Consider the following 13,923-nt stretch of genomic DNA (forward strand, 5'->3'; position numbering starts at 1 on the left):
TATGTACTTGGTTTATCTTGTGATGTGGAGGAAATAGCCTACACTCGTGAGGTCTGGTCTCTGAGTCTCTAAAGATCAATATCACTGTCCAGGCTATTCAAATGATCAATACTCAAATCATCTATTAAGAAAGCTTGCAGGATTTTACAATGCAGATCAGCTTTCATTTTTTCACTATTTTAGCACTGTCTGCACATCGGCTTACATAACTGACTGTTCCTCTTTCCACCTCGTCATTAACATAGATCAGAAACAATATGGGTGCCAGTACAAAGCCCTGCCAGACTCCCCTTCACTCTAACTTTGTGTCATCAACCAAGTTTTGTGTCCGAAACTTTATTCTCAGTGGCCTTGCACATCCCTTGACATACCTTCCCAACCTATACACCTAATCAATCTCCTTCTGGACTTAGTGATCTCCCTGTTGGACTAAACATACAATATCTTTAGCCAGTCTCAGTTCTTCTCTTTCCCATGCTATTTTTTTATAGACATTTATTCCTCCCCCTGTCCAGTAAATACCACATACTTGTTCTTGTTTACTGCATCTGTCACCATATAAAAAAAAACTTGGGACCTGTGAAAGACTAGAAAGATATTATCCTAGGTTAAGATGTTGCCTCTCAATTATAACATGATGCACACTAGTTCTAAATTAACACCACGGGCTCTATCCTCAGACATGACATACAAGACTGATCACTTATGCTAGACCAAAGAACTCAAAAATCTTTACTTACTCCGAGATCGACATGTGAGGTTGTATTTCAGACCACAGGCGAGCATACTTGACGGGGGTGACCATCTCCTGAGGTTCACAATCCACGTGCATGTGTAGCATCAAGCGGCAGAAGGCGGCGCGCAGGTCGTAGCTGAGTAACTCTTCCTCCATGCATCTGCGTCAGGAAAGAAGATAAAAAAATTATAATAAACTAATAGATGACATATGAAAGGATGGAATTGTCAAGTGAGAAATGGTGTGAAAAATATTATAATTAGATGTATAAGACTAATTAATTGAATGAATAAACATATGAAACAGCATAAATAAGGACTAATATACACATACATACTAATATACACTCTCTCTCTCACACTCACACTCTCCCTGCCTCTCTCCCTCTCCCTCTAGCTCTCGTTCTCGCTCTCACACTCTTTCTCTCTCCCACTCTCACTCTCTCTCACTTAAGCATAAGGTTGATCTTGAGGAGTGGCGAGAGGGGCTTGATGGCGAGGTACTGGCGGTCAAGACACATGTTGGAGAAGAGATCCAGCATGTGGCGGTAATATTCCAGGATGAGCCGATCCTCGCATCCCTCAGCATCGTTCTGGTTTTCGGCACGTGTTGCGAGGTCGACGATGGACTTGGAGCACTGTGACAAAGTAAAAAATAATCGTATGAAAAGGTCGCAATGGTTCGGACATGTGAGATGAGAGAAAGAGGGTGGTGTGCTGAGGACGGTGGAGAAAATAGAGGTACTTGAAAGGAGACCAGGGAGAACATGGAGAAGAACAGTGCAACAAGACTTGATAGTGTTAGAAATAGAGGATGGATTAGCACTGGACCAAGCAATATGGAGGAGGATCATTGCAAGTCGGATCCCAAGAATGGAAAATAGATGGGAATTTTCAACTAGGCGGCCACAAGTATATTTAGCTTGTTTAAAAAAATAATATATGTATGGTGCTATTTCCATCAAGGCACCATTAAGTTACAGTAAGTGATAGCGTTAACTTACAAGTCCATTATTCCAGGTCAGCACCACCTCCTCTTCATGCTCGATGGACAACATGGAGCAACTGCCGTCAACATCCTCCTCCACTTCCACCTCCTCCTCTACCAACCTGGAAAAGTAAGGTATGCAATTTTTTTCCTACTTACTAGTCCAAGTACCTTTAATGTTTTGTTCTTGTAAAAAATTCTTCTACATTTGTGTTTTCCCATTGCCCATTCCTTTTAACACGCTTGTCTTGCAAACTTTTCCACCCATATCTCTCCACTTTATAATTAAATGCCATTCTTTTTCATATTAGTAATCTGTTTTCCTTCAGTTATCTTGTTTATTTTGCATTTCTGGTGATGATTTGTCTTGCATATGAGTGTGTGTGTTTGTGTGTGTTTACCAAGTTGTATTTACCTAGTTGTAGCTTTACAGGGCCTGGGCTTAAGCTCATGTGGTCCTGTCTCCGTATCTGTATTTGTCCAACCATGCGAGTGTGTGTGTGTGTGTTTTTACATTCTATCCATAGTGCTGACAGACTTTCCTGATGGGGACTGGTTATCGACCCCAGCCTGTTATGGTGTAGGCAAGAGGTTGTTGGGTTTTTTGTTTTGTTTTGTGCCATTTTTGTGTGTGTCATCAATTACAAACTCCCCTCCCCTTCTGGTTCTCACCTGGTCTCTATAAGGATGTCTTTGTTCTTCTCACTGAACACACTCTTACAGATCAGCTCTTGAGTACGGGGGATGGCTTGGTTGTTAGAGATACACAAAACCTAAGGAAAAGAAGTGTGTGAGTGACCCTCTTTGGGTTTAAACACTTTAAATATTCCAGTTATTCACATTAAAAGGTAATACTGATGACTTATACATTTAATTTAATCACAGGAAGTTATATAACATTCTTGGTACGGCAACAATGTTAAGACACTCACCTTCAAGTAGTCCAGAAATCTCCAGTCCCACTTATGCATGTTTTTCCTAACCAAGCCCACAAAGGTTTCTATTTCTGTGGCAGTGATGTGGATCTCCAACAGTTTGCGGTTATTGTGGAGGAGAGCGGTGATGGTCTCCTCTGCCAGAATATCAATGCCAATTTGCTTCTGCATGAACCCGAAGTGCTGTGCAATGTGCTCCTGTGAACGTAAAGTAAGTTAAAGTAGTTCCTTACTTTGATGCTTCATATGCAGTCACCATCATCATCACTTATCCCCTTTGTGAACCCTTGGATGTGGATTTCCTACAAGAAGACATCACCAAGCTACAGGAGTGGAGCAACAAGTGGCTGCTACAATTCAATGAAGAAAAATTTAATCATGCATCTTAGGAGGGGAAATCCAGCATACCAATACCACATGGGAAACACTCCACTATCCACCACAGAGGCAGAGAAAGACCTGGGAAAATATGTTACCAGGCTACCAGTGACGGCGAAATCCGTGCCAATCGCAGCGGATGGGTTAACATGGTGGGTGTTGCGTCAAAACTTACCAAAGAAACAACCAAGCAAGTAACACTGGCGACATTGCTGCACTTACTTGGTTTTTGCGATAGTTCTGCTGAGCCAGGCGTAGCAGACGGTAACACAGGCGAAATATTGTCTTGTACGCTGCGTTACGTTGGTCATTAAGTTCATCTATGCGGAGGAGAGGACCATCCCCTCCCTGAGTCTCTGTGAAGGGGGCCTGAAGGATCTTGAATATCTGGGAGGAAAAGAGTGTATTTGTAGATAGACACTGGGAGGAACCACACCCACACCCACACACACACGAGGACACAGTAAAAAATTGAGGAAAGGAAGACGGTTGAGAGACATAAAGAAATATAGCTTCCCGCAAAGAAACACAGAGGTTTGGAACAGACTAAGTGAGGATGCAGTATCGACGAAGAGTGTGCATAACTTTAAGGAAAAACTGGATAAATACAGATATGGAGAAGAGATCACACGAGCGTAAGCCCAGGCCCTGTAAAACTACAACTAGGTAAATACAACTAGGTAAATACACACACGTACCTGCTTTAGGATGCTCTGTTCTCGCAAAAGCTTCTGCCTGTCTCGGTTGGGATTTGATATTTCCAGTGCAAGGGCTAGGTTCTCATTTTTGTTCTGTTCATGCTCTTTTTCAGCTGTGAAGTACACTAGATCTAGCAACAACAGCATCAGGGACCTGGGAATACATGATACCAAGGGTCACATTGTGTTCAAACATACTGCCGGCTAAATATGTTTCTCTCCAAGTGCCTGCAGGAATGAATGGTTCACTGCCAGACCAACTTAACTGATTTTATGAGGTGTGATCAAAGAGGTCTGGGATTCTTGCTGTTGTGACCGAACAGAGAAAACAATGCATCAGTTTAATAATGACAACTGAAAAAGATCCAAATTTGTACATTGTGACTTTTTTAAGTGTATCTCAGAAGTAATAAATTTTACAATCCTATGAAAAATCTTAGAAAAATATAAAACAATAAGTAATCCCATACTTTCTCTCAGTTTGTGTGATGGTGCCCTTCTCCAGGTTCTTAGCGTGCTTGGCCAACACCTCGCTTGCATCATTGGCAAAGTCTAGATCTCTGACTTCCTTAGCATGGACTGGAACCAAGGAGAAAGCTTCCTTGTCCTCTTTGATAGGGGCACAACCAACCTGAGTAAATAAAAGACAGAGATGTAAACTGGAAAACGATACTGGTTAAAGCTAATATTATGCTCTGGAGGCACAACCAACCTGAGTAAATAAAAGACAGAGATGTAAACTGGAAAACAATACTGGTTAAAGCTAATGTTATGCTCTGGGGGCACAACCAACCTGAGTAAATAAAAGACAGAGATGTAAACTGGAAAACAATACTGGTTAAAGCTAATGTTATGCTCTGGGGGCACAACCAACCTGAGTAAATAAAAGACAGAGATGTAAACTGGAAAACAATACTGGTTAAAGCTAATGTTATGCTCTGGGTGAGAGGAAGCGTTAATATGAGTAGGGTTCATAGTACTGGGCTACACTGTCTTCCATGACTACATATTTCTTTATATTTCATGGGACTCAATCTTCCTGCCCTGCTTCGATAGAAAAAGGAGAATTAAAGAAAATCATAATAATAAGCACAACATTCAAATAGTTTTATACTGGAATTATTTGCTTTACATCATGTTTAAAATTCATGTTTTCACCATGCCGAATAGATATTGTTGATATTATGCATAAGTATTGATTATTGGACCGCTCATCTTGGCATCGCAACTGCTGGGTCATATGGCGCCGAGATGCATAAGTAACTCAAATCAATCACATAATGGATAGAAACCTAGAAAGAGTTACTGGGCATGTGTGATATTTGCCACCACAGACACCATGGCCAATGTGACAGAGATGAGCAGGCACAGCTTTAGTCTATGCCCCAACCTAAACTTTACCTTTAGTCCTTTACCATTCTACCATCAGGGAATTAAGTCTCATTACCCCTTTACCAAACATCCTTAAGATCCAAAACTAATAAGCAGCTTTAGTGGACCTTTGACATGACAGGCTTGTCCTCTTCTTTGTCAATGGGAATCGACGTGGAGTGAACCCAAGTGGATGTGCAGAGGTGGCGGAGGCGCACGTAGGAAGACTGTGGCACCATGGAGTCACCGCGTATCTGTGTGGTCGGCTCCAATTCAAATATAGATGCGATGTCATTGCTGAGTGGTATTGAGACAAGCTGGTAAACAGGGCCATTAGGATCTGTAAGGAATAGTTTGGGTTAGTAGAGTTTACAATATATACAACTCAACACATAAATTTGAAAGTTAATTACAAAGTCCTTTATTTACGCTGAAATTGTTTACATCACAGAGTATATGGAATGTTTTGTAGAATTATATACAGTAAAACATCTTTAAGCTTGCATTATTCAGGCAAAGGCCTTTAGGGCTTAACCAAATTGCTGACTTATGACTGGTTCAATCCCCCATAAAAACATGAGAATATTAGAACTTTCCATATTTGTAAACAGCCATAAGGTGTGTTCCAGGGTTAGACTTTCCAGTAGGATATTGAGGTGTTAATAGCTGATATGTATTCCAACTACATCAAGGATCTCATGAACATAATAAGCCACTATAAACACTATAAACACTTGCCTGCGCCATGACGGGCTGGGGCCGAACACCATCCAGGCCCCTCAAGCAAGCCTACCGGTGATATAGGCGTAAACGTAAAAAAAAAAAAAAATAAATAATAAAAATCTACTACATACTCAATAAGATCTTTACACAGCCCTCAAGCAGGACCCAATTACCTCTGAGTTTCTCCCGAGTGGCGTCAGGGGTTGGGTCATCATCCACCTCAGCAGCCAGGTAATGCCCTGTAGCCAAATGTTTAAAGCGGAAAAGAGAATTCCAGTGGCCAGCTCCTCCTCTCGTCGTGTCATGCTGCACCACCTGGGGAGGATTAGTAAAGAGTGAGAATGCAGTTTGATGCTGTCAGTGCTGCATCACTTTGGTTCATAATGACACTAACACTGCTCCCTATCTTAGTGAGGTGAGAACAGCCTTGTGACGTGTCTGCTTTTACAGTGCATGATATAACTCCCTCCTAATTTCTTTACTCTTCTTAGAAAAGTTTCATAATTAAATACCAAAGCTTACCTCAACCTCCCAGAGTGCCTTGCTAGAAGTCGCAGCAGTAGCAGTGGTGCGTCCAGTGGTTCGGAGGAAGACGCTTTGTTTCTTTTTGTAATCGTCCATGGTTAAGAACTTTTCTTGCTCTGCATGAAACAACCGAATCACATTTCCACCCTTCAAAATGCCTTCAATGTTTTCCCGGTGCTCCAGAAACAAGGATATCTTCCAGCAAGTGTTGGAGTTCAGCACATTGACCTGAGGAGAAATAAAGGCAGTGATATAGCATAATAAACAAATGTGGCTTTTCAATAAATGGAATTTCGAAATTAATGTTAATAACCTTGACATTTCTCTAAGTTACCTCCTTGCATCCTGGATGATCTCGGAGGTCATGAGTGCTGGACACATGCAGCTGCTGGCCAGCATTCACTGGACTCAGGATCACCTTATCACCCACCACCACATGGTCCCCAGGATTACGCAGCTTATAGTACGGATTAATGTAAAACCAAGAGCCCTCATTCCCGTTGGCATCGAGATACACACGCATTGCATTTTTTTCCAGAAGAGCTGGCAATCTTTTGTTCACTGTCAGGTACTTGTTGGACTTCAGATGTAGCAGCTGTAAACAAAAAAGTAAAGGAGTTGTAAAGATTGAATAAAGAATGGCACTGAACTGTTGATGCAGATTTGAGATAAGCATCAAAGGATTTATTATACAGGTATGAAGACATACCATGGTAACAGAATGATTACTATATATATTTCTTGTCAAAGATTTTTGTAAGAGTGATTTATATTTTCCAACCAATGAAATAACCAAAAATTATGTGCAGTTTCATTAAATATTATAGATATACCATGAATTTCTGCTTGGTAATACTAAGACGCCCACAAGTACCTCCTACACATCTCACTAGAAGGAAAAAGGCAGGTTGATATTCATGCTGTTCATCCCATTCCTTTTTTTTTTTTTTTTTATGTGGTCTAGGTTTGCCCTGTTTGTCTTAGATATGTGTATTCCAATCCTTATTTGCTGTCCTACCAACTGAACATTACGCTTAGGTTCTTCATATTTGTAATTAATTATTTTTAAGCTTTCTTCACATGTAAACCCTGCCAAACCTGAAACCCTGTTAGTTGCTGATGTTTGAATTTTTTTCCACTTTACTAAATCTATCTTTTTTTTTTGTGCAGGGGCCACACAAATGCTGCATAACCACGTTTTGGTCTTGTCATGGTTGTCATTTTTCTCATCGTTTCTTCATTCATACAATGGTGAGTGTATGTGTGTTACCTGTATGGTGTTCCCGTAGTTGATGATAGTGCCCATCAGCTTCTTGCTCTCTGCCTCGTTTTGCTTCTTCTCTGTCTCTGCCGCATGCTGGAAAACAATAGCCAGAGCATTAATTAAATCACATGTTTAATATATTCCTTTTCATATTTTCATTCTTTTTCTCCATTAGCTTCATTTCCTAGGCACTTTACTACTACTACTACTACTACTATAACTACTACTGCTATAACTACTACTACTACCACTACTATACTACTACTTTACCACTACTTCTCTTTGCATTTTCATCATTTCTCCTAAACTATTATTATTATTATTATTATCTACGCACTTTGCTCCACTCATGTCAAATCCCTCTATCCTCTTCGTATTTTCATCCTTTTCTCCATAAGCTTAATTTCCTACGCACTTTACAACACTTTTTTCAACTTAAATTCAATATAGCCTACATGCATTACTTCCCTATAATCACAATGGGGGATCCTGTATAAAGGTAGAGCCCCTAACATTAATTATTGACTGATTGATAGTTTATTGTTGCAAGTAAACAATAACGGAGAAAGGAGGAACATGAATTAAAACCAAGGCACCATCTCATCAAAGTGCAATTTAATCCCCTCCCTCCCCTATGCTTGTGCCTGCGTGACCTTCTGGAGGACGGGGCCACACCGACCTATGTGAGGGAAGAGATAAGCTCCCGTACTAAAGGGCATACATGGATTGGAAGGGGACGAGGATGTGGCCGAAGGGAGGCTGTTATATACCTGTGGGGTCAGATTTCAAGCAGCAGTAGCGAGGAAGAAGTAGTAGTGGTTGTTGTAGAGGGAGAAGAGGAGGAATTTAAAGAGGAGGAAGAAGAAGAAACAAGGATTGATGATTGATTGATTGATAGTTTATTGTTGCAAGTAAAACAGCAAAGAAGAAACGAGGAAGAAACGAAGAAGCAGAAACAACAAAGAAGAAGAAAAAGAAGAAACGAAGAAACAAATAAAAGAAGAAAGAGAACAAGAAGAAGACGAAGAAGAATATAAAGAGGAGGAAGAAGAAGAAACGAGGAAGAAACGAAGAAGAAACGAAGAACAAAGAAAACAAAAGAAAACGAACAAGAACAACGAAAAGAAAAAAAGAACGAGAACAAGAACAACAAGAGCAAGCAACCCCCACTTACCTAATAAACCATAAACCACAAAAAAAAAACACCTAAGCAAAAAAGAGAAAAAGAAAACGATAAAGGAAATTGGGAAAACCTATAATAGTGTACCCTCCAATAAGCCGCCCAGAGGAAGGAAGGAAAGAAGGAAGGAAGCAGAGAGAGAGAGTGTGTGTGTGTGTGTGTGTGTGTGGAGGGCGTGCAAGGCTGCGAAAAATTTAATTAAAGTTCTCTCGTTCGCGACTCATTGTTGGAGATGGCAGCGAGGAAACTATCTAATCGACCCTTATAATAAAGATATCCTTGTGGTGCAGATAGATAAATAGATAAATAGAGAAAGGGCATTAGGTCAGATAGATAGACAGACGTATTGATAGATTGAGAAAAGGCATTAAATCACTATTCTCAAACGCTCACGCCCATCTACAATTTCCAAAGGCCAAAAAAAGGAGGCTGATCGGGTTCTCATAAGTGATTTTTAACTTTCACGGCACAGAAGCCTTGTCAAACTACCACCAAGGTCATAACTCATAAGGCTATCTATGGAAAGGCTCACAACTCCCTTACGAAAGCCTTGCCAAATGGGTGTGCTTGGCCGCCGAAATAATTAAGAATATGGAAATAGGTTATGCACATGGTAGGATTGTTACTCGTATAAGTCACTCACCCACTCCAAAACCTCTTCCATAGCCTAGCATTCCCCTTTTAACTCCCTTCATAGCCTATAGTATTCCCCGTTCAACTCCCTTCATAGCCAAGCTTTGCCCGTTCAACTCCCTTCATAGCCTAGCATTGCCCCGTTCAACTCCTTTCATAGCCTAGCATTGCCCCTTCAACTCCCTTCATAGCCTAGCATTGCCCTGTTCAACTCTTTTCATAGCCTATAGTATTCCCCGTTCAACTCCCTTCATAGCCTAGCATTGCCCGTTCAACTCCCTTCATAGCCTATAGCATTGCCCTGTTCAACTCCCTTCATAGCCTATAGTATTCCCCGTTCAACTCCCTTCATAGCCTAGCATTGCACGTTCAACTCCCTTCATAGCCTAGCATTGCACGTTCAACTCCCTTCATAGCCTAGCATTGCCCGTTCAACTCCCTTCATAGCCAAGCATTGCCCGTTCAACTCCCTTCATAGCCTAGCATTGCCCGTTCAACTCCCTTCATAGCCAAGCATTGCCCGTTCAACTCCCTTCATAGCCTATAGTATTCCCCGTTCAACTCCCTTCATAGCCTATAGTATTCCCCGTTCAACTCCCTTCATAGCCAAGCATTGCCCGTTCAACTCCCTTCATAGCCTAGCATTGCCCTGTTCAACTCCCTTCATAGCCTAGCATTGCACGTTCAACTCCCTTCATAGCCTAGCATTGCCCGTTCAACTCCCTTCATAGCCTAGCATTGCCCTGTTCAACTCCCTTCATAGCCTATAGTATTCCCCGTTCAACTCCTTTCATAGCCTAGCATTGCCCGTTCAACTCCCTTCATAGCCTAGCATTGCCCTGTTCAACTCCCTTCATAGCCTATAGTATTCCCCGTTCAACTCCCTTCATAGCCTAGCATTGCCCGTTCAACTCCCTTCATAGCCTAGCATTGCCCGTTCAACTCCCTTCATAGCCTAGCATTGCCCTGTTCAACTCCCTTCATAGCCTATAGTATTCCCCGTTCAACTCCCTTCATAGCCTATAGTATTCCCCGTTCAACTCCCTTCATAGCCTAGCATTGCCCTGTTCAACTCCCTTCATAGCCTATAGTATTCCCATTTCAAATCCATTCATAGCCTAGCATTGCCCGTTCAACTCCCTTCATAGCCTAGCATTGCCCGTTCAACTCCATTCATAGCCTAGCATTGCCCGTTCAACTCCCTTCATAGCCTATAGTATTCCCCGTTCAACTCCCTTCATAGCCTATAGCATTGCACGTTCAACTCCCTTCATAGCCTAGCATTGCCCTGTTCAACTCCCTTCATAGCCTAGCATTGCCCTGTTCAACTCCCTTCATAGCCTATAGTATTCCCCGTTCAACTCCCTTCATAGCCTAGCATTGCCCGTTCAACTCCCTTCATAGCCTAGCATTGCCCGTTCAACTCCCTTCATAGCCTATAGTATTCCCCGTTCAACTCCCTTCATAGCCTAGCATTGCCCGTTCAACTCCCTTCATAGCCTAACATTGCCCTGTTCAACTCCCTTCATAGCCTATAGTATTCCCCGTTCAACTCCCTTCATAGCCTAGCATTGCCCGTTCAACTCCCTTCATTGCCTAGCATTGCCCGTTCAACTCCCTTCATAGCCTAGCATTGCCCCTTCAACTCCCTTCATAGCCTAGCATTGCCCGTTCAACTCCCTTCATTGCCTAGCATTGCCCGTTCAACTCCCTTCATAGCCTAGCATTGCACGTTCAACTCCATAGCCTTTCTGCCTCATTTCTCGGTTGCTTTATCTCACAGCCTTTACCTCTCGTTCATAGATGTGGTCTCCTTCAATATCATAACATTTTGGCTAAACTCCCCACGCCTTCCACCCTAAAGTTGAGCGGTGCACCTGCTGCCTTGTCTGTGGATCAATGTGTGTGTGTGTGTGTGTGTGTGTGTTCTCTCTCTCTCTCTCTCTCGCACAACTGGGTTTAAAATTGACTTGAAAGGAAAACAAAGATTGGGGAAGGGGTAACGATGCATAACTGAAGAGGGTTGAAAGTATAAAAAATAGATGAGCTTGCCTGGAAATTCTAATCTGCCAGGACGAAGGGAAGATAAATAAACAAAAAATATCATCACAGGAAGGATGAAATGAAGATAAGCTTTGTTTGGGAAGTAGCTGCTGGCTTTGTCCTTGACTGCTTGACATATAACCACAGTTTGACGATAAGTAAAGCAGATACGTGTCAGAAGTCGCTAGTTGTCAAGAATTATAGCAACTTCAGTATCTCAATGTGGGAAGTATTTATTTATAATCTGACGCATTAATTTCACACACAACCCGAGAGAGAGAGAGAGAGAGAGAGAGAGAGAGAGAGAGAGAGAGAGAGAGAGAGAGAGAGATTAACCACTGAGAGAGATACTAGGCTACACATCCACACCTTTGCCTGGCTACACACTCTGCAACTTTATTATTGTTCATATGAAACCATGATTCAGTTTATGTAACTTTCATTTAGAACAATTTAATCAAAGTTCCTCCCTGGTGAAATGGTTATAGATCGCCAAGCTACGAATCCGCGGGCCAGCGTTCGAATCTCGGTCCGGAGCTGTCGGCGTGCAACCTGTCCATCTTTCCAATTCAGGCTGGTCGATCAATAGGTATACCTGGGAAAGGCAAACAGTGGCGACCTGGACGTGACATTGGCCTTGTGTCCCGTGGTTAAGTTATTTCCCGCCACAAGTTCAAGGGACTATATGTGACGGGAATTAATGATCCACGCGGTCACATGCAGATTTACCGTATACTCTCAGCTTTACCGTCATCAAGTGTAAAAACAAATAGGTAATGAAAGTGTAGCGAGGTATCCCAACTCATCTTTTGCAGTGGAGGAACAAGAGTAACCCAATGCACTACTTGTACCCCAATCTAGCAACACTGGGTCATCAACGCGTGGCAGGCAGCGTGAGAGGCCCTAGTCAAGCCATAGCACAGCCTCGCACGCACTCCGCTCCTTCCCCACCCCGTCCCTCTCCCCGTCCCCTTGAAGCCAGTAAAACGTTGTTGGGATAACTGCTCAAATACAAACACATCGTCGTGGCAATTTCCTAATACGCGCTCGTCGTAATCCCAGAAAAAAAAATCATAATTCCTTCACAATGACGAAAGGAATGTTCTTGACCTAATTCTTTTTTTGGGGGTATTGAAAGGACACACACACACACACACACACACACACACACACACACGGAGCAACGTCAGCACACTCGCTTCATTACTGAGAGGTCCTGGGTTCGATTCCTGGACGGTGTGAAGACGAATAGGCAGTCTACTTTAATCAGCGCCCCCTGTTCAGTGTCCACCCAACAGTGACAGGATGGCGGATGTCGAGCGGAAACAGTACTATCAGCCAGAGATAAAAAATAAAGCAGCTGACCTTTTACACTAGTTATGATTATATTGCTGTAAAATGGTACTGGGAGAGGCAGCTAACTATGAAGATCTTAACTAACTTACATGAAGGCGCTGCAAGAGACTTGGGTCTGTGGTTGAGTTGTCGCTGTGTTTGGCTGCTGCCTTCCAGAACTGCTTTTGGGCCGAGTAGCGATTGCTGGGACAGATGCAAAACAGGCAGTCTGGGGAGGGAGAAGAAATATCATCAGGAGCTGCTATGATGAATTTTGTAATATCTTCGTCAATGGAGGTTGAAGATTACCTCCACCTACCTTAGCATGTCTACAGCTTTCCTAAAATTACAATGCTTATAAATAATGACGTCTCAAGAAAAAAAAAATCAATTTCGGCGTACAAAGGACCCTCCCCACCCCCCACCCCCCGTGTCTGTGTGGTCGCCCCCGGGTCCGTAGCTAAAGAAACACTATATATTTACACCAACTTGCTATTGCGCATTAAGGAGTATACCGCTCTGAGTTTATATCGGTCTGTACGTTGAGCACTGAAGGGGTTACGAATGTTGCGATACCTGGTGAAGCGGGTGGGGGGCGGCGCTTCAGGTAGCATTAACTCGAAGTGGCGAGGGTAGTGCAACAGGCCCTCACCAAACTTGTAAGGGCGTCGCGGTGCCTGTGCCAGGGTGGTCAGGTTGTAATAGCACCAGACGCCCATAAAGACTCCAAAAGGCCTTATGCCGCAGCGTTCCCAATATGGCTCGACGACATGATCAGCGTTGAAGGTGTTTGATTAAAGGGGTGCCTGAATGCTAGCCTCTGAACCCTCCCAAGCTGGTGTCGTTGAGTGAGGGTCAGAAAGTTTGATCAGGCAGGAGAGGCATGCACGAGTGGCGACAGTATGAGGCTGAGCAGCATACACTGCATAACTTGCCAGCTGCTGTCCCAAGCGGCCGGGTTCGCCAAGCATGTAGGTATTACGTGCTGCCTCCCGTTCAATGAGGCCATTATGTGCGACTTTCAAAGCTGAATTTTGGCAGAGGGTGCCAACGTGGTGCCTCAACGTGGAAACGAAAATGCAAAACCTCTAATTTGCTTCTCTAAAAAGGCTGAG

General features: G+C 42.8%; 1 protein-coding gene across 8 annotated transcripts in view; it reads right to left on the reverse strand.

Annotated features, from left to right (window-relative positions):
• The window catches only part of LOC127006977 (inositol 1,4,5-trisphosphate receptor type 1-like), an 86,656-nt gene that overhangs the window by 65,781 nt on the left and 6,952 nt on the right, over window positions 1–13,923 (reverse strand). For all 8 annotated transcript variants that reach the window (XM_050877415.1, XM_050877414.1, XM_050877416.1 and 5 more), the window contains exons 4-17: window positions 12,919–13,037; window positions 7,624–7,710; window positions 6,688–6,948; window positions 6,351–6,581; window positions 6,002–6,143; window positions 5,234–5,445; window positions 4,205–4,365; window positions 3,735–3,888; window positions 3,259–3,423; window positions 2,656–2,856; window positions 2,396–2,496; window positions 1,740–1,845; window positions 1,186–1,373; window positions 741–896 (exon numbers count right to left, since the gene is read on the reverse strand). In XM_050877415.1, coding sequence (XP_050733372.1) covers window positions 741–896; window positions 1,186–1,373; window positions 1,740–1,845; window positions 2,396–2,496; window positions 2,656–2,856; window positions 3,259–3,423; window positions 3,735–3,888; window positions 4,205–4,365; window positions 5,234–5,445; window positions 6,002–6,143; window positions 6,351–6,581; window positions 6,688–6,948; window positions 7,624–7,710; window positions 12,919–13,037 — 2,284 coding nt within the window. The remainder of the gene's footprint in view (window positions 1–740; window positions 897–1,185; window positions 1,374–1,739; window positions 1,846–2,395; window positions 2,497–2,655; window positions 2,857–3,258; window positions 3,424–3,734; window positions 3,889–4,204; window positions 4,366–5,233; window positions 5,446–6,001; window positions 6,144–6,350; window positions 6,582–6,687; window positions 6,949–7,623; window positions 7,711–12,918; window positions 13,038–13,923) is intronic.

The sequence above is a fragment of the Eriocheir sinensis genome, chromosome 34 (assembly GCF_024679095.1).
Source record: "Eriocheir sinensis breed Jianghai 21 chromosome 34, ASM2467909v1, whole genome shotgun sequence".
NCBI classification, from domain to species: Eukaryota; Metazoa; Arthropoda; class Malacostraca; order Decapoda; family Varunidae; genus Eriocheir; species Eriocheir sinensis.